General features: G+C 47.7%; 1 protein-coding gene across 2 annotated transcripts; it reads left to right on the top strand.

Annotated features, from left to right (window-relative positions):
* The first annotated feature begins 5,173 nt into the window (after positions 1–5,173).
* On the top strand, positions 5,174–27,649 carry NSFL1C (NSFL1 cofactor). 2 transcript variants are annotated; one of them, NM_001244443.1, is made up of 9 exons: positions 5,174–5,322; positions 7,914–8,011; positions 14,602–14,676; positions 17,146–17,311; positions 17,925–18,017; positions 19,685–19,794; positions 20,169–20,306; positions 24,720–24,884; positions 26,049–26,444. In NM_001244443.1, exons 1-9 carry the CDS (start codon positions 5,218–5,220, stop codon positions 26,209–26,211), a joined length of 1,113 nt encoding a protein of 370 aa, NP_001231372.1. In that variant the 5' UTR covers positions 5,174–5,217; the 3' UTR covers positions 26,212–26,444. The 2 variants fall into 2 exon arrangements, with proteins under 2 accessions (NP_001231372.1, XP_005672865.1); XM_005672808.4 differs by lacking the exon at positions 14,602–14,676 and having other exon boundaries at positions 5,193–5,322; positions 26,049–27,649.

Below are 27,649 nucleotides of genomic sequence, written 5' to 3' on the forward strand. Positions count from 1 at the left end.
GGGAGTCATCTGTCCACAAGCCGAAGCACGCCTGCGGCTGTGAGAAACTCAAAGAAGCAAGGAACAGATTCTCCCCAGAGCCTCTGGAGGGAGCTCGGCCCCCTGACACCTTGATTTCAGCCCAGGGATACTGAAGTCAGACTTCTGGCATCCAGACTATGCGAGAATAAATTTCCGTTGTTTGATCCACCAGATTTGCAGTGATGTGTTACAGCAGCCACTGTGACATTAACAGAATGGAATGGGGCCTCTGCGCTAACTGGAGATAGTTCCCTGACCTGCCCCTGGAAACCTCCTCACCTGTCAGGGTCCTGCAGGATTTAGTCCCCGCCATGCACCCCTCCCTCTTCTCATGCCCCACCCCTTAAAGTGACCCTGCTCTGTACACACCTGGGCCACACACATCCAGCCAAGCCTACTTAACCATTTCCTTCAAGATGCCTCCCCAGACCACCCCGTCCAGCATGACATCTTCCTCCTTCTTATTTCCCGTTTGCAGCTCATTTCCCTCACAGCACTTACTGCTACAAGCAAATGTGAGTGTGTGTGTGTTTCCTTGATGTTGATTCCTTGTCCCCACAAGACCTTGAGCTCATCAAGGGCAGGAACCTAACTTGTCACTATTGCAGCCTCTTTCATTTGGCCCTAAAGAGCAGCTGGAGGCTGATGATGTGCCAGGCAGGTGGTGGGAGGTGGTACTAGAGAGTGGGACTGGGGTGAGCCTAGGATGGGAACTGGGGTGAGGATGAAACTGAGCAGGGGGTGGCGGGGGCGGGGGGAGTTCCTGCTGTGGCTCAGTGGGTTAAGGAACAACATAGTGCCCATTAGGGTGCAGGTTAGATCCCTGGCCTCACTCTGTGGGTTAAGGATCTGATGTTGCTGCAAGCCGCAGCATAGGTCGCAGATGCAACGCAGATCGGGCGTTGCTGTGGCTGTTCATAGGTCGGCAGCTGCAGCTCTGATTCCACCCCTCGCCTGGGAACTTCCATATGCTCCAGGTGCAGCCCTGAAAAGAAAAAGAAAGAAACTGGAGCAGGGCTGGGGATGAAACTTGGGGAGGGAGTGGGCTTTGGAGGATAGGGGGTGCATGGGGTGCTGGCAGCAGGGTTGGGGTGAAAGGGGTGGGGCTGGGTAGGTCAGGAGCTGGTGGTGGTGGATCTTCAAGGCATAGGTGAGCCTGGCAGTGGCAGCGGTGGTGGGTCTTGGGGGTGGGGCAGGGCTGGAGGTAGAAAGGAAAGCGAGGCCTTCAGCACCACCCCCACCCACTTTTGTGAAGGACATTTAAATAGGTGTTATGAAGATATAGTTTCAACTTCATACCCTCAAGTCCCCTTCCAATCAAATTGTGGCTGTAAATACCTGCAGTCAGATCACCAGAAGTGGAAGCACACGGCCCTGTGGGCCAAAACGGGCCAGGATGGGAGTTCCGGTTGAATCCGGCTAGGAACCATGAGGTTGTGGGTTCAATCCCTGGCCCTGCTCAGTGGGTTAAGGATCCGGTGTTGCCGTGAGCTGTGGTGTAGGTTGCAGACGCGGCTCGGATCCCGCGTTGCTGTGGCTCTGGCGTAGGCCAGTGGCTACAGCTCTGATTCGCTCCCTAGCCTGGGAACCTCCATATGCTGCAGGTGTGGCCCAAAGAAATAGCAAAAAGACAAAAAAAAAAAAAAAAAAAAAAAAAGAGTGTCTGGGGGGTGTAGTAAGTGTTCAATAAACACCAGCTGTCAGGTAGTTATAGGGGGAGGATGCCTGGGGTGTGGAGGGGTGCGGGGGGGATATGGAGGAAGGGCCAGGGATGCTCTGGCATTAAAAAAGGCTTCTCCAGTGGCAAAGAAGTGAAGAGGGGTGACATCTAGGTTCAGGGATTCAAACACCAGCCAGATCATGGGGAGCTGATCCCCTACAAACCTTTAAGCTGGAGCAAGTCATCAATCAGTTTCCAGGGTGGACAGACCTGGCTTGGCGGCAGAGCAGAGCATGAGTGTGGTCGGAGTAAGTCTCCAAGATCCTGGACTTTCTAGGAAGTCGGGGGGCATTTGGGGTTGACACAGCGATGAAGAGAGCAGGAACTGGGAATCAGGGCTGGTGCTGGATGCTGTGGCAGCAGGAAAGGGGATTCTTGCACCACAAAAAATGTTCCCTCCTCCCACATGTCCTGTCAGGACCTGGTATAGCTGAAAAGTTGATTTTAATAACGTGAACCTAGATCCTCATTCATTTAACATATAAACTTGAGGTATTTTTGGCACGGTTTTGATATACACCATGTTTTCCAAAAAGCAACTACGTGCCAATAGAAGGCAGGTGGAACTTTGTGTTGTTTATAATCTTAAAGAGGCTTTTTTTAAAACCACTTTGAAAAATTACATCAGCCAATAGCAACACACTTACAATATTTTTTGTCTTTTTAGGGCCGTACCCATGGCATAAGGAAGTTTCCAGGCTAGGGGTCAAATCGGAGCTGCAGCTGCCAGCCTACACCACAGCCAAAGCAACACAGGATCTGAGCCGTGTCTGCAACCTACACCACAGCTCATGGCAATGGCTGGATCCTTAACCCACTGAGTGAGGCCAGGGATCAAACCTGTGTCCTCGCGGATACTAGTCGGGTTTGTTACCGCCAAGCCTGAATGGGAACTCCCATGGACAATATTTTAATCACCCATCATACAGCCCTGTAGGTAAAGATAAGCATCTAATGGCTTCATTTTGCTTTTTCCTGTTCTTATACTTGATAATTTTATCCCAATTATCATCCTTTTTTTCCCCTCCAGTTAGGGCATGATATTGGTTTTCCACATGCACGGAGGTCAGTTTTGCTATCTCTGAATTCCATTTACGGCAGTAAAGGGATGTGAGGAAAATGGGTCTGAGAAAGCTGTGAACACTGGGCTGGCCCACCCCACCTCCTACCATCTTCAAATAGAAGCCCAGAGTGGGCAAGAGGCCCGTTCTTCTCACCCAGCTTGTCCAGGGTCACCATCTCTCCTAGCCACAAAGGCATCCATTCTATGGAAAAGGAACATTTTATTTATTGCAATTAGCCCACAGTCAGCTCAACACTCTTCAGGGGTCCAGGTACCGGCCCTGCATCCTTGTCCTCCAATGTCAACCCCTGCATTTCTCACCTGGTTTCATTTATCCACTCCTTCTTTAATTCAGCAGAGTCATTAAGTGACGATAAGTGACAAGTTTAATGCCAGTGGCTGCAGGTCATGGGAGAGAAAATGACAGCTAACATCTCCTGGGGCCTTACCAAGCATCGAACCTTGCTCTCAGCAGTTCACACTGAATCCTCACACATCCCTCAGGGGTAGGACCTGGGAGGAGCTCCACTTTACCCATCAGGACACGGAAGCTTAGAGACATCATCTGCCCAGTCACACAGGCAGTAATAGCTGGGCTTCAACTCCAGGCTATCCAAGTCCAGAGCTTGTGTTTTTTGTTTGTTTGTTTTTGTCTTTTTAGGTCCGCGCCTGCAGCATATGTAGGTTCCCAAGCTAGGGGTCTGATCGGAGCTGTAGCTGCCGGCCTACAGCACAGCCACAGCTATGTGGGATCAGAGCCTCATCTGCGACCTACACCACAGCTCGAGGCAATGCCAGATCCTTTGCCCACTGAGCAAGGCCAGGGATCGAACATGCATCCTCATGGATACTGGTCGGGTTTGTTAACCTCTGAGCCACGATGGTAACTCCTAGAGCTTGTGCTCTCAAGCCACGTTGCACTGGACACAGCCTCAGCCATACTGCCACCGGGATCATGGCCCTTGGGGAAGGCTTGACATGGTGTCAGAGGGCATGCAAGGGGGACTGTCTGATGGAGCCTGGGGATGAGAAAGGCCATGGGAGGAGGGAACACCTAAACTGAGACGGGAAGGATGAGCAGGAGCTGACGGGGGAAGAGGGAGAAAAGAGCACCCCGGGAGGGGGGTAAAAGGCAACAGGGCAAAGAAGCTGAGGACTCTAAGGCAAGATTGTGTCTGAGGATGTGCCCTTGGAGCAGAGACTCAGGAAAGTGAGCACCTTGCCCACCCATGAGGGAAGGGTGTTCCAGGCAAAAAGCAACAAGGCTCTGAGGCCAATATGTGTCTGGTGCACCAGAGGAACAGCAACAAGGACCACGTACCTGGAGCCAAGGAAGCTGTTGAGACGTGTGAACTGGAGTTTGACACTTGCCATCTGCCTCTACGTGGACTGAATCAACACCCCCCGAAAGGAGCTCAGGGTAGAGATCAGGAGTGAGACACTCTGTGCTCTGGGGAAACCGGCAGGATAGGTCTTCGGATACGTAGACATTTTCAGGAGATTTTATGAGCTCAATTCTTGCATCTCCTCATGCCTAGAAAAGCACTAAAATCCTCCGTGGTGATGTCTGCACCTCGTGACTAACAGTCATCTTCATGAGACTAGCAGCAAACATTTGTAAAATATGGCTTGCTTCCATGTACCTTCCCCTTCACCAAAATCACATGTATGCTGACATTTCTCACTGCCCCTTTGGAGCGGTATTTCGGAGCTATCTGAAATGGTGCCTCCCAGTCTGTATCTTCATTTTGCCACACATAAAACTCAACTCTCAACTTTTAGGTTCGCATTTAAAAAAAAAAAAAGCTTAGGAGAAGATAAGAGGGAGGGCTGGCACATCTCCCTGGGGTCTTGAAGGCCGTGAGACTTTGTCTTTTATGCACATTTAGATGGGGAGCCAAAGAAGGGTCAGGAGACAAGAGTGACTCCTTCAAGGCTGTCAAACATGGGCAACAAGAAGGGCAGGTATTTTATTTTGCAAGCCATTGATCCTCAGCCCTGGAAGAGCAGGAGCCCCTTGACAACACTCAGTAAATATTTGAACAAGTAAATGAATGAACGAATGAGTAAATTAATGACATGATAAACCAACTCAGTGTGTAATTGTGAAACCGACTCCTTCCGGGAGCCTTCATGCCACAGGCACTGGTGGAAGACTCGCCCTGCTTCTCATACTCCCCTCATCTCCCACCACCCCACGCCATTAGACTTCGGGTTAGCGCTGTGGCCGCCAGAGGGCGCGGAGCGTTGACGGTTCCCGGACGGAAGACTTTGCGTGAGGCACCGCGTGGGGCGGGGCCTGTGGGCGGGGTGCTGTTCGGCTGGGCTGGGTCTGCTGGCGGGCGGAACGCGGTGGCGGGGCTGAGGCTGTGCGGCGCCGCCCGGAGCGCTTTGGGCGGCGCACGGGGCGAAGATGGCGGCGGAGCGACAGGACGCGCTGAGGGAGTTCGTGGCGGTGACGGGCGCGGAGGAGGACCGAGCCCGCTTCTTCCTCGAGTCGGCCGGCTGGGACCTGCAGGTAGAGCCGCGAGGCGGGCCGTGTCCGGCAGGCTAGGGGCTATGGGGCGTGGGCGCTTGGAGCCTCAAGCCCGAGGTGGCCGAAGCGCACAGTCATCCCGCCGGGCCCAGGCCTCAGGGTCCTGGGGCCGCTGCCACGCGTCGCAAGCTCCGCCTGGGTGTGGTAAAATGCGGGCCAGCCCCGGGCCCGACCTTCTCTGCTGGGCCTCAGTTTCCCCTTCTTCCTGGCTGTCGGGTTAGCGAGAGTTGGGGCACTGCCGCATCCCGCGTGGAGAGGGGAGCCTGGGGGCGTGGCTGCCGCGCCGTGTGTCGGCTGCAGGCCGGGCGGCCTGGACCGACCAGCTCCCGGGTGGCGCTGGGGACGAGGTGCTCCTTCGTTTCCATCTCTGCGGCCCCAGCCGCAGGAGGAGGGAGAAGCTGTGCCTGGGACTTGACCCACCCCTCCTCCTACCTAAATGCTGGGAGAAACTGGGTGGTGGCGCAAGATTGGAGCCTATTCTAAGTTACTCATCTGTAAAGTGGGAGTCTCAGTGGAGCTTATCGTCTAATTCATTGGCACGTATCAAGTGTACATTAAATGTTTGGTAATTAGTTAAGAAGACAGGAAGATGAGCCAAGCGAGGCAGGGAATTTTGTAAACTGTTGAATCCCTTGTGCCTAGAACAACATCTGACTCAGTAATTAATGGTAGAAGAAATTGCATACATATCCTTGGCCAGTGTACATCTTAGGTAGATGATGATGATTAATGTTTATTGACTGCTCACCAGAAGCCAAGTGCTGTTCTAACTGCTTTTTGTGTCTTAAGTCGTTTAACCTTTACATTTTGAAGCTGAGGTTTAGGGAGGTCAAGTAACTTGCTCAACGCCTCACTAGCTCCTAAGTGGAAAAGATGGCATTAGAACTCAGTTTTGTCTAATAACAGAGCCCAAGCTGTCAATCACCATGTGTCAGACACTTTATGTATGATTCATTTAATCCTAGCAACACTGTGTGAATTAAAGAAGTCTACCTCAGTTGTACAGATGAGGAATCGGAAGCTCAGAGGGCAGGTGATCAGCCCAAGGTCACACAGCCAGGAGTTAGGATTTGATCTGGGTCTGCTGACCTCACCATTTATATGCTTCCCCACAGTGAGAGTCAGGTAAAGCATTACGCTTCACACAGTGTGAAACCCCTGCGCTGGGCAGAAATACAAAACCTAGCTTTTGCCTGAAAGACCTAAAAGCTCACAGGGTTACAGTTGGCAACTCGTCAGCCCCATCTCCTGATGCTATAGGTGGTGAAGCCGGCTCATGCATGTGGCATGACTGTCCTGGCCCTGCCCTCAATGCCGAGTCAGTGGGCGTTCCACCACAGCTCACTGCCTCCTCACAGGCCTGCTGTGTCCTGCCAAGGCATACTGCTTCCAGCAGGCTGGTTGTGTCCCATGAAGGAACGCTGCTCCTGGCAAGCTGGTTATGTCCCACAGCAGCTCACTGGCTTCTATGAGTTGGTGACCTCAAGTACTGGAGCCATTTCTTTTTCATTCTTGTAAACCTCATTGCTGTCTTTTTTTTTTTTTTTGGTGTGCCAAGTAAGTGATTAGTAAATATCTATGCGTTGAGTCCGTGAGAGAAACATCCAATCACAAATGGCCAAAAGAAACCCATATTCCTTCTGTATGTATAGAGCTGAGACATGAGTGTGAATAAATGTTTTGCAGGGTTGGTGGAACGAGTGTCCGCATTGCACAGATTACGAACAGCTTCAGAGAGAAAGTAAAAGTAGCAGTCTGGACTGACCTCACAGTTCCCAACTCCTGGCTGTCACCTAAGAGCTGAGAGTAAGAGCCTGAGCAGACTGCCTGAGATCAAGCCTGGCTCTACTCCTTACTAGCTGTGTAGGCTTGAGCAATTTTCTTAACTTTGCAGGGCTTCTCTATCAGCTATAAAATGAGACAATAGCACTAACTACATAGCGTTCTTTCGGAAATGAGTTAACACAGGTACAGTTGTACTCAGAACAGCATGGAATGTAAGTAAGTGCTCAGTAAATATACACTGCTTTTCCAAGATCACATTTCCTAATAAAATGAGAATGAGGAGTGTCTCCATCCCAACTTTCCTTCTTGTCTTTTTTTCCTCTTGGTAGGTGGTATTTGTTTTATGTGATATGAAAATTAGCAATTGGGCCTTTGGAGTTCCCATCGTGGCTCAGCGGTTAACGAACCCCTCTAGCATCCATGAGGACGCGGGTTTGATCCCTGGCCTCACTCAGTAGGTTAAAATCTGGCTTTGCCATCAGCTGTGGTGTAGGTTGAAAACACAGCTTGGATCCTGCGTTGCTGTGGCTCTGGTGTAGGCTGGCAGCTACAACTCCGATTGGTAGCTTGGGAACCTCCATATGCTGTGGGTGCAGCCCTGAAAAGACAAAAAAAGACAAAAAAACAATTTGGCCTTTACTTTTTGGTCTGATTTTCTGTGGCCCCCAGATATACACTGCCTTGTAAACATAGGCCGCATTTTTGCATCTTTGCTTCTTTGTGATCAGAGAAGATGTGTTAGGTGAAGGTTTATTTAAGGATCCCAAGTTATCACCTCTCTGTTTCAGATCGCCCTAGCGAGCTTTTATGAGGATGGAGGGGATGAAGACATTGTGACCATTTCTCAGGCAACTCCCAGTTCAGTGTCCAGAGGCACAGCCCCCAGGTAAGGGCCAATTTCAGTTATTGCTACATTGGTGTGTTTCCAGCAGTGATGATCTGTCTCCTGCCTTCACCTAGGGGCCAGGCCCAGGGATGTGGACCAGTGGGTTTGAGTGAGAAAGACTGGCTGGTGAGTAGTAGTTCCTTGCAACGCTCGTTGCTTTGCTGAAGAGATAAGAGATTCTTAACTGAGTGTGGTTTATGATCCAATCCTAGAGGAAACCACAGAACCTACTTTTAAGATATTTGGGGCTCTCTTATGTATGAAGTGTGAGGACTGGCCTCTCCATCTCTAGAAGTTTTTAAGGAGAAACCAAAGTATTTCCTTTCTAGGCTGCTGCAGATGTAAAAGGTTAGACCAGATGACTTTAGAAAGGCTCTTTGAATATTTTATGATGCCATTACCCTAGTAAGAAGGCTTAGAGGAAATAAACCTGTTTAACCCACCTTTTCCAAATTGATTAGGGAGACCTTTCTTATCTTGTGCAACGATGTTAACCTTTGTGATCCCATTTGCGCCCCCTGTCCTGGCCATCCCGGCTCCCAGGTTCCCACATTACCATGATCTGCAGAATAGGACAATGCAGGTCTTCCAGGAGACAGGCAGGGCCTCTTCCTATAAAGGTGTCTGAACTACAGCTCTCCTCTCTGCTGTAGCCTGATTTGTTTCTACTCTCTGGTGTATGTTTTCACCAGAACAGTTTGTCTGGGTTTGAATTCAACCTTGGAATCCAGTTATAGTGTTTCTTTGATGAAGAAATGGTAAATGGCATTCCTCTCTAAAGGCATCTGAGCTTGAAATTACATTTCCTCCCTTTCAAGAAGGAACACTGACCTCAGCTCTCATTGCTTTCTTAACTTCTTCCCCACCCTTGTTTCCAGAGGAAGGAGGTAATAGGACATCTTCTAGTTATTCATAGATGCTAATGTGTGAGGTGTCAGTGTTGGCACATCAGGATGTGACTGCCTGGACCTGGTTGACAGGGTAAGCGCTCTTCTTGCAGCTGCTGATAGACTGCTGGTTTCGTAGAGTGTGTCTTTCGCAGACATCCAGATTACTGTTGGGTGTTGGCACAGAAATACAGAGGGGGGAGTTGAAACAGCCAGTGATGACAGTCTACCTGTCTTGTCTGGTAGACTTTAAGGCCTATTAAGACAGTGACTTATTAGAGCATGGCCTAGGAGCCTAACTGCCTACGTTCAAATCCCAGCTCAGCCACTTTAGAGCTTCGTTACCTTGGGCAGGTTACTGAACATCACCGTCCCTCAGTTTTCATCACCTGTCAAATGGGAATGATAGTGCCTACCACATGGGAGATTAAATGAGTTAATACTTACATAGCCCTTAGAATACAGAACATGTTAGCTGCTGTTATTGTCATTTTATTATTAGCATCCATTCTCATCTTCCCCATTCTCCTCTTATTTCTACCCCTTTTCATTCCACAATAAGTTCATATGTAAAAAAGTAGATTTAAGGGAGTTCCCGTCATGGCTCAGAAGAAATAAATCTGACTGGTATCCATGAGGACGCAAGTTCGATCCCTGGCCTCACTCAGTGGGTTAGGGATCCGTCATTGCCATGAGCTGTGATGTAGGTCGCAGATGAGGCTCTGATCCCACATTGCTGTGGCTGTGGCATAGGCCAGCAGCTGAGCTCCTATTCGACCCCTAGCCTGGGAACCTCCATATGCTGTGGGTGCGGCCCTAAAAAGACCAAAAAAAAAAAAAAAAAGTAGACTTAAAAGTAAAATAATGAAGGAAATAGAGTTTAACATTAAGACTGAAGGGAATAAAAGAGTGAGCACACATGCAGGCCTAAGTGTCTTGCTTTTTCACTTTGGTTAAGCCTCAGACTTGGTGTAGCCAAGGGAAAGGGAGAGGGAGGCATAGTCTATTACATCACTGTCCTGGTCCAGAAGGACAATGCTGGCTGCATCCTCAGGAGAAGGCAGGCTTGTGCTCGCACCTCAGAGGAATTCTGTGTGGGGGCTGCCTTTCCCCTGAGTGACCTGACTGTTGCAGGATTTAACCTGCTGCTGAGCTCTCCCTGACCCCACTGTCATCCTCTCACATACCCTCCACATCTTCACTGCCTCTGTGACACAACACTCAATTCCTGAGTTCCTCCTCTGAAGAACAGGGGTTCTTCATGTGGAGGCCCTGAACCCCAAAAAAAGGAATCTGTGGAATAGATGTCAGAAGGTCCATAAATTATCTGAAATCATAGGTAAAAACTACATGTGTTACCTTTTCTGAAGAGAACATCCATTATTTTTATCAGATTTTCGAAAGGCTGTGGTTAACCATCACTACGAGAGAAAGTCATAACTCCTCCATGATAAAAGCTGTCATTTATCAGGGCACATACCAGCTGCCAGGCACCGGGAGGCTTTTATATGTACATCTCTTTAATCCTCACCACTACCCTGTGAGGGTGGGTACTGTTATTCTTCTCATTGTACAGATGAAGACACTGAAACTGGGCATCTTCTCAAGATCATACACTTAGTCAAACAGGGGTTTAAGTGCAGATCTCTTTCTGCTTCCAGCATTTAGCTCTCAGCCAGAATGATGCATTGCCTCTCCCTGTGGACAGTCAGCATCCTTCAGAGTTTGCCATGAACCTGCCATCCTCATTTTACCCCCTTTTCCTCCTTTCTTAAATCTTCATTCCAACCAAACGGATTTCTTTGGTGTCTCAATTCTGCCTTATTTTTGGTTCTTCTCCTTTTGTTTGGGCCTCTCACCCAATGACTGGACATTTCGCAGTCTCTTGCTTCCTTTCCACCTGTGCAAATCCTTTGTCTTCCTCCAGGTTTAGTTCCCTCCCCACCTTTTTCTTTTTCTCTTGAGCATGTTATCCCCCAACCTGTAGGCAGCATGCCCAGTCCTATGCCTCAGAGCTCCAGGTCATGACCAGTATCCCCACACTGCTCTGTGACATCTCTCCCACGTTGTCTTCAACCCTTCTGCTGATAGTTGCCATAATATTTTTCTCCCTGAGTAAACTCTTAAGTTCCTAGAGGTGGAAGGACTAGTATTCAGGGGCATCCACTATTTAGCTCTGCCCCCTTTTTTTTTTTTTTTTTTTTTTTTGGTCTTTTTTAGAGCTATACCCATGGTACATGGAGGTTCCAAGGCTAGGGGTCAAATCAGAGCCACAGCCACTGGCCTGCGCCATAACCACAGCTATGCCAGAACCCAGCTGCATCTTCGACCTGTGCCACAGCTTGCAGCACGCCACATCCTTAACCCACTGAGTGAGGACAGGGATCAAATTCAAATCCTCATGGATACTAGCCGGGTTCTTAACCTGCTAAGCCACAACAGGAACCCCTCTGCCAGATATTTTTTTTTTTTTTTTTTTTTTTTTTTTTTTTTTTTTTTTTTTTTTTTTTGGCTTTTTGCCTTTTCTTGGGCAGTTCTTGCAGCATATGGAGGCTCCCAGGCTAGGGGTCTAATCAGAGCTGTAACCGCAGGCCTACGCCAGGGCCACAGCAACTTGAGATCTGAGCTGCATCTGCAACCTACACCACAGCTCAGGGCAACACCAGATCCCTAACCCACTGAGCAAGGCCAAGGTTCGAACCCAAAACTTCATGGTTCCTAGTCAGATTCGATAACTACTGCGCCACGAGAGAACTCCCAGATATTCTAACATATATTCTCCTCTTGTATCTCGATAACTGTGAAAGTAGGTAGGATGCTCACCATTTCACAGATCAGGATGCTGAGTCTTAGAAAGGCTAACACATTTGCTGTTATTGCAGATTCAAATCAAAATCTGTCTAAATCCAAAGCTTTTTCTACCGCCGCATGCTAGCTGCCTCCTCATCCAGTACTTCCCTGCCCCCCCCCCGCCCCCATACCTAGCAAGAGGTAGGCTTTTAGTTTCTTCCTTTTTTTCTTCTTTCATCCAACAAAACTACTTTCTTAGAATTCTAGGGATCACCATTGTATGAGTCTCTAAAACTATACTATCCAGGATAGTAGCCACTAGCTTTGAATGGCAGTTTAATTAAATAAAATAAACATTCGGTTATTCTTTCACATTTACCAAATTTTACATGCTCAATAACCACGTGACTAGTGGCTTCCATATTGCCTGGTACAGACACAGCATTTCTGTCACTGCATAAAACAAGATCTGACAAAGCAATTTTGTGCCACTTCAGGGTGCCTAGGAGATAGACTTTTGATGCCAAAAAAAATTGAAATTTCTGAATCATTTTGCCAATTTGTAGAGGATATAAGACAGTATTCTGAAATTAGTAATGACCCCAGGACATCTGTACCATTGAGTAACTGCCAGAGCATTGCAGTACTTCTCAGACTTGAGCATGCATCAAAATTACTTGGAGAGCTCCTTGAAACAGGATTGCTAGACACTCCTCTAAGAGTTTCTGATTGAGGAAGTCTAAGGTGTGGCCTGAGGGTTTTCATTTCTCACAGGTTATGCTGATGCTTCTGGTCTAAGGACCAACACTTAGAGAACTGCTGCTCAAGAATAGTGCTTGAGATGTGCTACTCCGTGCACCAGCACCCCCAGTGTCCACAGCAGGCCCAGGAGGTTGGTGCTGCTTGTCTCCATTTTCACGTGAGAAGACAGAGGCTTAGAGAACCTCATTAGCAGGCTCAGGATCCCAGGGTGGGAGGCTAAATTGGAATTGGAACCACATATATGGACACCAGAGTCTGTGTTAGAAACTCTCAAAGTCTAGGTGTGAGAACATTTAGGGAAAAGAGACCCATAGCCTGAGCAAGTGGTTTCCTCAAGCAGTGGTTAGTACATGTATTTGAAGGTGTTTAACAACAAGGAGATAGAGGACTTTTTTTTTGTCCCATAGATGCTAAGCTGAGCATCTGTGGAAGACCCTACCACCCCACCCCCCAGGAAAATTAATGAGCGGATTAGCCTTTCTGGGCAGTAGTACGTATCTTATGGCTTGCATCCTTTTTAACCATGTTGTGTAGAGCATGAGGGGATGCCTGGGAGGTTGCTCTCAGCTAACTCAAGCAGGAATGTACTTGCTACGTCAGTTGCTCTTTGTCCTCTCATTTCTAGTTGGTGGAGCCTTAAGGCCTATTCTGTCCTTTGTCTCCCTGAAATTAATCTTTCCTCAAGACTGAACTGGAGAAAGAGTTCACGTTGTGGCTGAGCTGGTTAAGGACCTGACATTGTCTCTGTGAGGATGTAGGTTCAATCCCTGGCCTCATTCAGTGGGTTAAGCTGCAGCATAGACTGCAGGTGCAGCTCAGATCCGGTGTTGCTGTGGCTATGGCCTAGGCCTGCAACTGCAGCTCCATTTCGACCCTCAGCCCAGGAACTTCCATGTGCTGCAGGTGCAACTGTAAAAAGGAAGAAGGAAAAAAAAAGGACTGAACTGGAGTAAACAAATTCTCCTTCACTGGCGTCAGTAAATCTCTGTTACCCTCTTCCCCCCATATTAAAGAGAAATGACTTTTTCCCCCTAAGAGATACCAAACATGTTTTATAAATTGTGTGTCTCATGATCCTTCAAAGACTAGGATTGTTCCTTGAGGACAAGACTAAACTAGAAAAAAGTGACCATGTCAGAGGAGGGAGTTAACCCTTCTCATACCATGTTTAGTGTGCTCTCTCCACTGCACCCCACACAACTCTGCTCTTTCTCCTAAACACTAATAAATCTTTCTTTCTGTCTCTTTTTGGCTGTGCCCACAGCATACAAAAATTCCCAGGCCAGGGGTCAGACCTGCACCACATCAGTGACAAACACCAGATCCTTAACCAGTAGGCTACCAGGGAGCTCCAATAAATAGTTCTTCTTGACCTACCCACAGCAGAAGCAGACAGAGGCCTCTTCACCCACATGCTCATTTCATCTCTAACATGTTACCCTCTGTATATGTGCATACGTGGCTTTCCTGCAATGCCCTGCTGGTCCCCTTTCCCCACCAGGCATACCGTCCTTTATTCGACTGGCTGATGGTCCACTAGTTCTTCAGCACTTGGTCCAAATGCTACGTTTTTCTGAAAAGTCTTTCTTGATATTCCCCCACCCCTACCTAGAGCAAGAGACTCTGCTGTCACATCCCAGTGCTTCCCTGTGTCACAGCCACTATGGCACAGTATTTAATGGATGTTTCCTGGCCAGAGTGCCCCTAGCCTATAAGCAACACAAGGGTAAGAACTGCACGTGATCTTTTATAGACCTAGCATCCGGTTCAGTTCCTGGCAGGCAGGCATTCCCTCAGTATTTAAAAACTAATGATGAAAACCGCTATCCAGGAGTAAGTTTAAAGTAGTACAAACCCTATCCCATGCCCTCCTCCACCCCAGGAGAGCTTAAATTGGATTCCATTTTAGTTCATGGTACACTATCTAATTTTTCTCTTAGCACCATGTGACCTTTGAATAAATAAATGTCACATTATTTTGCATATAAACTCAAGAGAGGTTAATCCTCTTCCACATAGATCCTCTTCCTGCCCCACAAAAAAAAAAAAAAAAATCTAACCTCAGTATCTTCAACTCTTAGCAGCTGATGATGGGGAGTCACCTTTCCGTAACTCCCCTTGAGATCATTTTGCTCCTTTCTGTGTCTCCAGTGATAATAGGGTGACATCCTTCAGAGACCTCATTCATGACCAAGACGAGGACGAGGAGGAAGAGGAGGGTCAGAGGTGAGTTTATTGGGGGCACAGTCCATAGGAAGGTCCGTATTAATGTATAAATTACCCAGAAGGACCTAGAAGGATAAATGTGCTTGGTTATCATTGGCCATTACTGCTGTGGGCTAGTCACACACATACTAGAAACAGTTCCCCACTCCTATTGCTTAGAAGTGACCCCTGTCATCTTAACTGTTTTTTTTTTTTTCTTATGGAGTGTTCTGGATTTTGTTTTGTTTTTAGTTATTAAAATAATATGTATTAAAGAATATTGGGGGAAGGGAAATAAATTAAGAAGGAAAAAAGCCATTCATAATACTACAACTCAGAAGTAGCTAGATAACAGTATTTTTGGTGTATTTCCTTCCAGCATTTTCTTAACTGAAAAAGCAATGTATCACATAATAAACAGACTAAAGAGCTTACAAGTGTATATTCCCCCAAAATACAGACACGATACTGTTATTTCGTTTAACTTTTAGGAATGTTATTATAAAAATCATTGTCCATTGTGGAAGATACAGAGTAGTATGTTGAAAAAAATAATATAGCACTTGTCTACCCTTCAGTAACTATGGTTAATATTTTGGCACATTTCCACTCAGTCTTGGTTCTGTGTATAAATGTTTATATTGTATTTTACATGGTGAAGTTCAGATAATTTTTTGTTTCTTGCTTTTTTAGGATTAATGCTACATCTTAAATAATTCTCCATGTTACTGAGATTCTTCATAAATGTTTTCAGTAACTGTAATAATAATCCATCATATGCAATGTCCAACATGTAGATCATTTTGAAATTTTTACCACTGTAAATATCAGTGCTGTAAATATCTCTGTGTATTAATCTTTGACTTCATTTCAAATTATTTTCTTAGAATAGTTTCTAGAAATGAAAATAACTAGTCAAGAGAATGCATATTTTTAAAGCATTCAATCACAGGTTCCTTGTTCATAAACCAGGGCTTTGAGATCCCTTAATAAAGACCTTTCACTCCATTGAACAAAATATCTACCTGGAATGAACAAGGATGAACTGACTACAACCTCATTTTACAGGTTTTGGTTTTCCACGGACTCTGCCTCGGTCTGTCCAGCATTCCTAAGAACATTGTATAATAACCATATGGAAATGCAGTTACCTCAGCATGGTCACTCTTTCGGAAGTGGGCCAAAAATTGCATGTGTTCTGTTTTTCATTCTCACTTACGTAGTGACCTTTACACTGTCTCAGAGCCTTCAATTCAGTTACATTCAAAGTTCAGAAATAAATGTGATGTTCAGTGTTTTAACACCCATGAGTGAAAGGTAGTGTCAGCAATTGAGTGAATGTCCAACTCCTAAATGACCTCTTCCTACTTCTCCTGTTCTGTGACATCGTCCAGGCAGTGGCCTTCTTTTACTTCACATCCTGGTTACCTCCTTGGTCCCTCAGCATTTCTGATCTGATGACACTGCTGCTGTTGTCCATGCCAAGACCTAGGGCTTTTTCCCTTGCATTTCCTGGGGAATGTCAGGTATAGAAGGCTGAGGCTCAGTCTTCTAGGTTCTCAGTTCTCCCCACTTGGAAATGTGCTGCTGACTTAGCTGTGAATAAGAGTGATAGCTATGGGATTACAGTTTTCAGATTCAGGTGAAAAAGCACTGACCTAATCTCAGGCCATGCTTGGCCCATTGTAAAGCCTGGTGTGGATATCTCGGGGCTTGTGTATGAGCTTCCCTGACCCTCTCCAGTACCCTCTTTCGTTCCCTTGGTGTACGTACGTCACAAGACTTGCAAGGTGCGGTGAGGCTTGGGTGAGCTCTCAGTGCTGTATCACACCACCTTACATGTGTGCATTACTCTGTGCTTATTCTTTTGCATACGCGCGCTGCTTTGAACCTCACGGCCCTGACTTAAAGGAACAGGTAGGTAGGGCATGTGGTCCTTCCCTCCCATTTCAAAGAAGGAAAGTGATGTATACTCAAAGCACCGGCCCACCCAGGTCACTCAGTGGCAGAGCCAACACTGGAGCCTAGCTGCTTGCACTAACCACGCCGCTGCCGCCATTAATCTAGGGCTGCTAGCAGTAGCTGCTTCTGACTGTGGCCAGAGTTATCATCTCCTGGAAAGGTGCTGGCCACCTGATGGATAATTCCCAGACCTGATACACTGTCATGCATGCCTGGAATGCTTTTCCCTGGTTTCTTTACGTGATAAACTCATCCTCAAGGTTTAGCCTAGAAGGCACCCTTCGTGGAACCCCTGACTGTCCTTCCTAGCTCTGTGTTCCCAGAGCACCCCTTACTGACCTCTGGTGGCTTACACTGCAGTATGCCTGCCTGCCTCTTTACATCTGTCCCCAACTAGACAGTAAGTTCCTTAAAGATAGGCATTTGTAGCCTTCGCCTCAGTGTGCCCAACTCCTGGCCCGGAGCCTGGCACATGCTCTATTCCTGTTTTCTAAGTGTATTTGGTGTTAAGTGTGTGTTTTCTCACAGGTTTTATGCTGGGGGCTCAGAGAGAAGTGGACAGCAGATTGTTGGCCCTCCCAGGAAGAAAAGTCCCAACGAGCTGGTGGACGATCTTTTTAAAGGTGCCAAGGAGCATGGAGCTGTAGCTGTGGAGCGAGTGACCAAGAGCCCTGGAGAGACCAGTAAACCAAGAGTGAGCACAGGGGATCATCGTCTGTGTCTGAGGTTCCAGAGCCAGGGAAGGAGGCCTTCCCCACCCCAGTAGTGACTGTAGTGAATTGGTTTTTGTTTTGTTTTTCATTTGCTCACTTCCTCTCTTACGCAGAAAAGCAGCACAGTTGCTCTTATCCTTTAACATGAAATCAAGATTTGGGGCAAAGTTTTCAAATCTGTGGCCTGTGGTCTGGATCAGGTCCTGCAAACATGTTTTGTTTGGCCTAACCAACTTGACTTACTCGGTGTCTTGCTTTATTTTTATTTTAATTGAATCATTGGCCACCTGTTTTACATAAAAATCTGAATTTCTGTTTTCTTTGTGAAAAATCACAGTCTTTGGTATTATCCCACACGTAGATTCCGAGCCAGTCACAGCTAACAAGAGCTTAGTAGCAACCATTCCCTTTTTGCAGCAACCCCCCCAACCCCCGCTTTCCAGTTTTCACCCCAGTCCTGGTCCTGTAGATCTGAGTTTGCTCCCAGAGAAAGTACACCTAATAGTTAACACGCTTGAGAAAACATCATTGTATCTGAGTAAACTGATCACCATGGACCCACTCCTTGGGTGTTTATGAACCTGTCTTTTATAGCCATTCGCAGGGGGTGGCTACCGCCTTGGAGCTGCACCAGAGGAAGAGTCTGCTTATGTGGCAGGCGAACGGAGACGGCATTCTGGCCAAGATGTGAGTGTGCATCCACCTTCTTTAAGGAAGCTTGTGAACTGTTTTATCATTTTTCAGGAGAAATCGATCCCTTGTTACTTGTGAATCAGTAGCCTCTGAAAGGAAAGAGGCAGCACCTTTGTTGTCATCTATGAATGGAAAGGCTTACCTGAGACTCAAAGACAGCTCTGATCTGGCTGGAGGGGGCACAGGGGGCTTCATCTGTCCATGGGCAAAGCAGATGGACAGATGAAGGTTTCTGAGCATTCCATGGACGTCAGGCAGAGGAAAAGTGATTCCAGGGTTTTCTGCTCCTGTGGACATAGCTAAGGAACTTGGTCTCCAGACCACCCAAGGAGGCCTGAAACACAACTTTTTAATTTTTTTTTCCTTATTGCCATCCAGTCCTTTTTTCCCCATGCATAGGGATCTTCCCCCCCCCCACCGCCACAACCAATAAGTGTAACCATACTGTAGAGACACTTTGGAGTTTTTAATATGCCTTAAGCATTTTCATATGACCTTGTGACCATTAGTTTCCATAATGTATTTGTTTTTAGTCGTTTGGGGTTTTATTCCAAAATAAAGTCAAGGAGTTCCCGTCGTGGCGCGGTGGTTAACAAATCCGACTAGGAACCATGAGGTTGCGGGTTCAGTCCCTGCCCTTGCTCAGTGGGTTAAGGATCCGGCGTTGTCGTGAGCTGTGGTGTGGGTCGCAGATGTGGCTCGGATCCTGCGTTGCTGTGGCTCTGGTGTAGGCCAGTGGCTACAACTCCAATTGGACCACTAGCCTGGGAACCTCCATATGCCGCAGGAGCGGCCCAAGAAATAGCAAAAAGACAAAAAAAAAAAAAAAAAAAAAAAAAAGAAAAGCCAAAATAAAGTCAGTCAAGAAGGAAATAAACTGAGGCATGTGCTACCTGAGGCAGCCACTGCTAATATGTTGGTCTTTAGCCCTAGAGGCTCCTTTTTAGAGGCATAGAGGGAGTTATTAACAGAAACTGAAGGTGTCATTGTTAATGTTGCAAAAATAGTCCATGTAAGATTTCCATGCTGGAGTTCCCATTGTGGCTCAGCAGGTTAAGAACCCAACATAGTGTTCTGAGGATGCGAGTTCAATCCCTGGCCTTGCTCAGTAGGTTAAGGATCCAGCATTGCCGCAAGCTGTGGTGTGGTCACAGATGTAGCTCAGATCCAGTGTTGCCGTGGCTGTGGTGTAGGCTCCAGCTGCAGCTCCAGTTTGACCTCTAGCGTGGAAACTTCTGTAGGCCACAGGTGCAACCATAAAAAGAAAAAAATTTAAACTAAAAGAATAGCCATGCTAGTTTAGTTGAGCATGAACCTTGTGCCAAACACACTGACAGCCCAACCACTAAGGAAGCCGTGGGTTCATTTGAATCGCCTGCTCTGCCGCTTTGCTGGTGAGTGGCAAAATCACGACACAGACACAGGTCTGCTTAAATCAAAGCCCATGCTTTTAACCTGTGCCACATGACCTTCCTATTTTAGGTTAATACTTATTTCATCAGTTGTTGATGGAGCTCCTTGTGCATGCATACACGTTTGTCTGTCTGTGTGTTTTAATAATGACACGGTCAAATAGTAAAATTCACTAATTTGCAGGTTCACACTGGTGTGCTTGCCAGGTTCCTGACAATGTATGGACTGCTTACCTCCTGTTGTCACAGGTTCATGTAGTGTTGAAGCTCTGGAAAAGTGGATTCAGCCTGGACAATGGTGAACTCAGAAGCTACCAAGACCCATCCAATGCCCAGTTTCTGGAGTCTATCCGCAGAGGGTGAGCAGAAAAGCCCTCCTTCAGGTTCCATTCTGTGAGATGGCAGATTGGAAAGAAGCAGCTGATTCAAATGTTTGTTATTTAAGAATTTTAAAATTTTAAGCAGATTTAGCACAGTTGAGATACAGATTCACAGATGTGCTCCAAGAGCCTTTCCCCTCTGGAATTAGGATAGAGCCAAGTCACCAAGTAAGATACAAGCACAAGAGAAGGGACAGCAGACAGGTAGACAGGCTGACAGATAGTCACAAAAGCAGCACGGAGACCCTGTGCTTTTTGCAGTTGGGACTGAGAAGTTTCTTCTCCCTTTGCATCCATCACTGTTATTCCCTTCCTGCTCTGTGTGGGCCCCAGCATTGGTTTTTCTCCCACAGAGAGGTGCCAGCAGAGCTACGAAGGTTAGCTCATGGTGGGCAGGTGAACTTGGACATGGAGGATCATCGGGACGAGGACTTCGTGAAGCCCAAGGGAGCCTTCAAAGCCTTCACTGGCGAGGGTCAGAAACTGGGCAGGTAAGAGCAGTACAAGTGGGAGTGGGACTGTGTGGGTCACTCCTGCCAAGCCCAGCAGACCCTGTATAGCTCTTTACTGTTCGTCATAAAGTACTCCACATGTTATTGTTATGGGAGAAAGAGTATGGGCAATGTGGGCTCTGGCATTAACAGGCCTGAATTTAAATGTCTTCTTCTAGCCCTATGACCTTGGGCTTGGCTCATTTATAAAGTGGAACTAGAGTCCTTACCTCCTCGATTACGGTTGGGGGAGCACATAGAGCACTGCCTCATGGTGAGCATCAGTGTAAGCAGCAAGGGTGACACATTGCTGCTCTGACCCTAGGGTTATCTAGAGTGTTGTGGGCAGGGATGACCTCCTTGATGGCTTTAAGGCTGAAACAGACACATGTACTCGGGTCACATGAAGTGGGGATTCAGAGAGTGTGGAATCCTGGACTCCTCCTCCCAGCCAGCCTTCAGGATCCAGGGGAGCTTAAGGACGTCATTGCCCCTGTGCAGGCTGCTGCTCCACCATTATGGCAGCTCTTATCTCTACTTCTTTGGTCCTGCCTGAACTCACTGTCGCTTCCTGTTGCCACTATCTCCATCTTTCATTCCAACTCCTGATAGGTCCTGAGGGGCACCTGTGGCAGACGGGGTTCCCCCACCAGAACCTTGACCAGCCCCATAGGCAGGCAGCCTTTCCTCAGGGGCCCCCTTGGCTTTGGCTGTGTGTGGAGTCCCTTGGTCAGTATTCTTCCGAGGGATCTGTGTACAACGAGGGGCCCTCAGAACATAGTGACCCTCCCCACCAGGACGATCCTTATTTTACAGAGGGAAAGCTGAGGCTTTTGGACTTGAAGGGTTAGCCGTGGGTACATGATTTGTATGTGATGGAGCCAGGACTGGAACCAGGCCTTTTGATTGGCATTCATTCCTTCCCACACTCCTGCACAGCATGACACCCTCTCCAACGCAGCTCTGGCAGCTCTTGAGCTAGGCATTGCCCTTATTCACCCCACCATCATCTGAGTGTGGTCTACCAGCAGCTTCGCTCTTTGAGCTTCTGACTGGCTCCTAGAATCCCCTACCTCCCTGCTGGCCATTTTTGCCTCATCTGGAGCAAGGGTGATAGCTCAGGACATCGGAGACCAATGGATTGTGATTTACCAGGACCACAGTAGTTAAGTCCACCCTGATCTCATCATTTCATCAGCTACATTGGGGCCTGTGAGTTAGTCTGGAACAGTTGTTCTCAGAGTGTTCCATCTGTGGCTTCCCTGAGCTTTTTAGAGCACCAGATAATTTTTTTCCTTATATTATTAAAATAAAATGTGTTTATCTTACCAAAAAAAAAAGGAGTTCCCATCGTGGCTCAGCAGTTAACGAATCCAACTAGTATCCATGAGGACGAGGGTTTAATGCTGGGTTAAGGATCCAGCATTGCCATGAGCTGTGGTATAGATCGCAGACACGGCTTGGATCCTGCGTTGCTGTGGCTGTGGTGTAGGCCAGCAGCTAAAGCTCTAATGGGACCCCTAGGCTGGGACTTTCCATGTGCCAAGGGTGAGACCCTAAAAAGACAGACAGAAAGAAAGAAAATAGTCTTACATATATGCATATGGGAGTGTATATGTGTGTGTGTGTTATGAACAACATTATTCATCTCTAATTAAATCTTTATATACCCCTTGATGTTGGACTAGATGTAAATAAAATTGCTAACTCAAAAGATCTTTGTATTTTTAAGATGTTGTGAAATTGCCTTCCAAAAAGGTTGTATCCATTTTTCACCCACCAGCATAAGGAAAGGCTCAGAACTCAGAACACCATGCAGTCTGGGTTTGTCAGATTTCATGATACTAACAGAAGATGCTTCTACTATTGGAAAGTCTAACTATTATGTGGGCAAGACTCCACATCTCAAAAAAATACCTTTTAGGAGTTTGTTTTAGCAGGATGGGAATAGATACTTTATTAGTGTGGTTGATGAATCAACAAGTCAAGACAGAGCTCGGTAATCAGATAGAATGTTTGTCAGCTAAATAAATATTCATTGCCAGTTCCACTTTGATTTTATTTCAGTTTTTGTGAAAAATGAGCTAAAAAAAAAAAGTTTTATACAGCTAGGAGAGATGGGACTTTAGCTTTTCAGTCTAAACCATATGGACATCTTTTTTAGTTTTTCCAATAAATTTTACAGTGTCATCTTGTTAACTAAAATGATCACAAGCCCAAAAGTTTAAAAAATTCTTCTCAGGTTTGCCTCAAAACATCAGTCAATCCTTGTTTTTTCTTCCAATTATCTAGAAAAATAAAGTGAATGGATAGATTTTTCTCAGTTCAAAAATTTGAAAAATTTCTTTCAGTTGCATGAAACTTTGTTTTAGGTCTTGCATCTGTTTGGATGGGAACTAATCTGAAGATTTGGAAGGACTTTGTTTATTTGATTTTGCGTAAAAGCACCAGGAGTCCACTTGGGCTTGGGGGGTGGTCACTGCTGCCAGGGATGAGCCTCGGCCGCTTACCATGCTTTCTGTAGTGGTCATGTGTGTAAAGGAGGTGGCAGGGCCTCAGGACTTAACCTCTGTGGCAGCAAAGCACCTCGGTGCCCAGTTTATTCCCACTACAAAGGAAATGAACAGTGAGGGGATTCAGCTTCTTCCTTGTTCAGGCCTTTGTGGCAGGCAATAGCTTCGGTGAGTACCTATCACGTACTTGGAATTGTTGGAAATAGTTGAGGGACAGGCTGCCTAGAGTCTAATTAGAGAGTTGACCTAATGCCCTTAAATCGATAACCAGAACAGAATAGATCTTAGGCATTTTACAGGCATGACGTTTAACTTCCCACTTTTCCAAGCACCTCCTCAGGCCTGCGGTGATGTAATTTATCTTTGTGTCTCAGCCCACTTTTGAGTCCCACACCCCGTGAGGCTGATGCATAGAGCAGCTCCTCGCACAGCCAATAAGTATTGCTAGGGTTCTCTTCTGAGCTCCACTTGAAATTCTCTAAGCCCATATTTTTCTCTTTCACAGAAAAGAGTAAGTTCACTTTTCAGTTCTTTGTTGCTAATAATACGCTCTGGGGCAGCATTTCACAAACTGTGTTCCGTGAAACGATCTGCAGGAGGTTAACAAGTATGACATGAAAAAAGGATGTGGCAGTCAAAAAAGTTTGGCTTAACTGCCCAATCCCTCAAGACCTTTAATGTGTTAGTGGCCTGTGACACTGTTGGTATGCTATGTGGCATCACTAAAACCTTCCTGGAGATAATTCAAGGGCCTGGAGTCCCAGGGAACACACCTAGGAAAGCACTTTGGTTGGATTTGCTAAGAACACCCTCTTTAGGTTGTAAAGATAAGCGGGAAGGGTGAGGTGCAGGAACTGACCTAAGTAGAGGCTTTGGGAGGAAGCAGGGGAGCTCTCATCTAGTGGCCTCTATTCTTTGCTTTAGGTTTAGGCCAGGGCATCTGCTAAGAGAAAGGCTGACAGCGAGATGCATACCTGGTTTCAGGAGAGAGATGAAGTCTCCAAATGATTGCAGAGAATTGGGAGCTCATGTACACTTTATGTTTGTCAGCCACCCTAAGTGCTTTATGTTGCACCCCTTTAAGCCTTACAAAAGCCAAGCAAGGCAGGTAGCCTTTACCTTTGTTAAAAAATTGTCCTTAGTCCCCTCATTGAAACTCAGGGAGCTTAAATAATAGTCCAACACCACCAGAGCTAGTGGGTGAATTCAAACCCTGGTCCATCCCACTCCTAGATATGAGCTCTCAACACTGCAGCAGGCACCATGTCCTGTTGTATTGTGCGATTAATCCCTGTGGTGCCAGGCATTTATTTGGCCTTCTGGAAATCTCAGCCACCTCCTGATAGCTGACACATGAGTATGAGATACTCGCATGAGTGAGGTTTCACTAGGACAGGAAGGCCTGAAAATTCCAGCAGAGGAAGAGTCTGGACTTGTCCCCTGTATCCCAACAGTCAGCTGCCAGGCTGTGTCAAGCCTGCCTCAGCTGCAGACTTGGAGTGCCCCCTCCCCGTTTGGCCCTCAGCCTTTGTCATTGAGACTAAAACCCACCCTGGTCTGTTGGGTCCTCCAGCCTCAGGTCCCGTCTCCCAGCCCAGGCGGTCCCCCATACTGCTTCCCTCCTTTCAAGCCCTTGTTCCATTGCGGACATCAAGGAAGAACGGAGCTGGTAACTTACCCAGCCCCAGGAGTGAGGAGCTAGCAATAACTCGGGTTTGAGGGGAATTCCACTGGACCCGTAAGTTCTGCCAGAGCAGGGATTCTGTCTTGGTCACTCCTTGTATCAGTAGCAACAAACAGCACCAGATGTCGCACATGCTCAGTAAAAATCCAAGACAGCCTTCGCCTCCTGCTTGGGGCCTTATTTCTCTTTGTATCCTAATGCTACTCTCTCTCCTAGCACTGCCCCCCAGGTGTTGAATACCAGCTCTCCAGCCCAACAAGCAGAAAACGAAGCCAAAGCCAGCTCTTCCATCTCAATCGACGAGTCACAGCCTACCACGAACATCCAAATACGGCTTGCCGACGGCGGGAGGCTGGTGCAGAAATTTAACCACAGCCACAGGTACCTTGCATTTTGTGGCCCAGCTTATTCTAAACAGGTCCCAGAAATTCCTACACATAGATGAGAAGCAGGGAGCAGTTCTTCCTAAAACCAGCAGGCACTCCCTGGCTTCCCCAAAGGAGGCAGTAGGGTAGGAAGGTATGGAAATCTGAAGTCTTTGGTTCAGTCCCCACGCTTCATAAAGTGTGGCCAGTGACTGCACACTCCCCTCCTTGGGTCTCATTCCTCATCTCTAAAATTAGAGGATCAGGATCAGATTCAGGGGTGCAGAGGGGAGGCATTTAGCCACCAAACTATTTGTTCATAGGAAGTTTCATGCTAAAGCCCAGGCGTAGAACAGAGAAAATTTAAACTGCAGTGGTTGATGGAGAAGAGATGAGACACAGTGCCAGCATCCCACCACCGGGCCTCCTCTGCCTCCCTCCCCCATGTGGCCTCTGAAAACCACTAGGCTATTTAGGGCTCTTCTAGATAGGGACTTTGAGAATTCTGGAATACCTCTTCTACTATCTCAGATCATCTAGGCTGGATCGAAGCTCACTGTGCCTCCCCGTTTAAAGATAGAGAAACTGAGGGATTGGCCCAGGGCGCGGGGAGGACTGTTGTCAATTAAGGTATTTGGCAGCTCCTTTTTCTAGAACAGCAGTATCTACATTTCATCACCCATAGGCCATATAAACCGGAACCCACATGTGAGGCCCAGGGAATGGCTTGCCAATCCTTGTGTGTTTACAGGCTTCACATGAGGTTAGTTATGCAAATAACTAGTTGTGATTAGCATTACAGAAAAGGGATCAGGCAGAGGAGGCTCTCAGAAGTGGGACCCAAATGTGAGCAGGGAGCACGGCCTGGTGAGGAACTGAAGTTGGGCAGCGGCAGAACAAGGGGGTGGAGGGAGGTGTAAAATTAGACCTCAGGACCACAGTCTGGAGATTGGTGTTGAAACCAAGGAAAACGGGAGCAACTGTGAAGGGTTTTAGGCAAAAGAGTGACAGGAGACCATGTGCTTCCAAATGAGAGCTTCAAGAACTTTGGCCACCCTGTGGAGAAGGATGGGGCGAGGAAGGACACTCAGGGTGTGATGCAGCCTCCCACGGGGCGGGGGTGGTGTGGGCAGCAGCGGACACTGCTCACCCACCTCCCCACTCACCTCCACTCCACCAGGATCAGCGACATCCGACTCTTCATCGTGGACGCCCGGCCAGCCATGGCTGCCACCAGCTTTGTCCTCATGACTACCTTCCCGAACAAAGAGCTGGCCGATGAGAGCCAGACCCTGAAGGAAGCCAACCTGCTCAACGCCGTCATCGTGCAGCGGTTAACATAACCGCCCGGCCCGGCCAGCGGCCTCATCTCCCTCCTGTGTCTCCCACGGCCAGCTCCCCGTGGAGGCCGCCCCTCCACCCCTTCCCAGGCACCCAGCAGTCCAGTGCCACGTCTCCTCCGTAGCTCTGGGTTCTTAGTTCTCAGTTGGACATTTGTTTTCTCCTTAGTTGCATTTCCTGGGTTTTTGTGACGATCAATGGACTTTAAAGAAAAAAATAAAAACAACCAAAAAAACTGAAGGAATATCACCAGCATGTTGTACGGAACCTCTCCCCTCAAGGCAGGCTTTGATTGCCGTCCATCATGCTTACGTCTAGGGTCTTTCCATCCTGTCCGCGTAAAAATTGCATGTGGCACACAACACCCGCCACCCCCAGGGTGACTAGTGGAGGTTTCCCCTTTGTAGGGACAGGAGTGGGAGGACCTAGGGAAAGGCTTGACATTCCCTTGCTTCCACAAGAACAAAGCTCTTGCCCGATTAAAACTGGGCAGCAGCAAGAGGCCCCAGAAGCGTGAGGTCAGATCCAGAGGTCAAAGTGAATCACTTCCCTGTGCTCCTTTCCCACAAACCCTGGGAGGTTTACACCCCCCAGGCCTTGGCCAGTTGAGCTTCTAACTACGCCTGCCCTCCCCAGCCCTTTTCTCCCTCGTCATCCGGGCTGTCCTGTCATTGCTTTATCTCCTCCACGTGCAGAAATCTGTACCTGGGAGGAAGGAGAGCTTCACCGTGCCAACCCAGATGAATTCAGAGTCAGGTGTCGTGGCCTGACAGGGAAACACAGTCGAAATGTCACTGAGCAGATGATGTGTGGCAGGTCACACGTTGAAGGAGTGGGTTCCCTGTGCTGCAGGCTCCTTGCACTATGTTAGCATTTGAAGGCAGCTTCTGCTGACGAGGTGGGGTGAGTAACGGCGATGGCTTTGGTGTGCGGGCTTCCCTCCGCTGTTCTCTGCCCGCCGAGTTCTGACTTGCACCAGCTTAGGGAGTGGGCCCAACCTGGCAAGGACCAATCCCTCCTAAGTGTGCAGGTTTGGGAGAGGAGAGTCGCTGGGGTCTAGTAGCCTTTCCAGCCCCTACGAAATGAACTGCAGACTTGAAATCAATGCTGACTCAGAACCTCCTGGTCTTGAATCCTAATGTGCCTCTGTCCCCTTTCCAAGCAGTGGATCACTCTCTCTCCTGCTTCACCCCTCCTTGATGAGCCGAGAGCCCACACTATGACTACCCAGAGTGGGGAAGGGCTTTGGCTTGCAGCCCAGACCTATCCTGAGAAAGGGACTTGGGGATCCCACCCCCAAAGAGGTGGGGGTTGCAAGGGCTGCAGCATCCAGACACAGCATGTCCTCCTGCAGGTGGAGGTAAATATGAAACTAAATGAGGGTCTGGAGAAACTGTAAATTACTGTCACCTTGACCATTAAAAACGAGAATGAGGGCAA

The sequence above is a fragment of the Sus scrofa genome, chromosome 17 (genome assembly GCF_054392235.1).
Source record: "Sus scrofa isolate SSC_HxYL_T2T_F1_AM1 chromosome 17, Sscrofa_HxYL_maternal_Yorkshire_Landrace_v2.0, whole genome shotgun sequence".
NCBI classification, from domain to species: Eukaryota; Metazoa; Chordata; class Mammalia; order Artiodactyla; family Suidae; genus Sus; species Sus scrofa.

Excerpts from the sequence above, each read along its gene's own strand:
- NSFL1C (NM_001244443.1), top strand. The coding sequence starts at position 5,218 with ATGGCGGCGGAGCGACAGGACGCGCTGAGGGAGTTCGTGGCGGTGACG. Across the intron at positions 20,307-24,719 it reads GAGGGTCAGAAACTGGGCAG|CACTGCCCCCCAGGTGTTGA; the intron begins GTAAGAGCAGTA and ends TCTCTCTCCTAG. Across the intron at positions 24,885-26,048 it reads AAATTTAACCACAGCCACAG|GATCAGCGACATCCGACTCT; the intron begins GTACCTTGCATT and ends CCACTCCACCAG.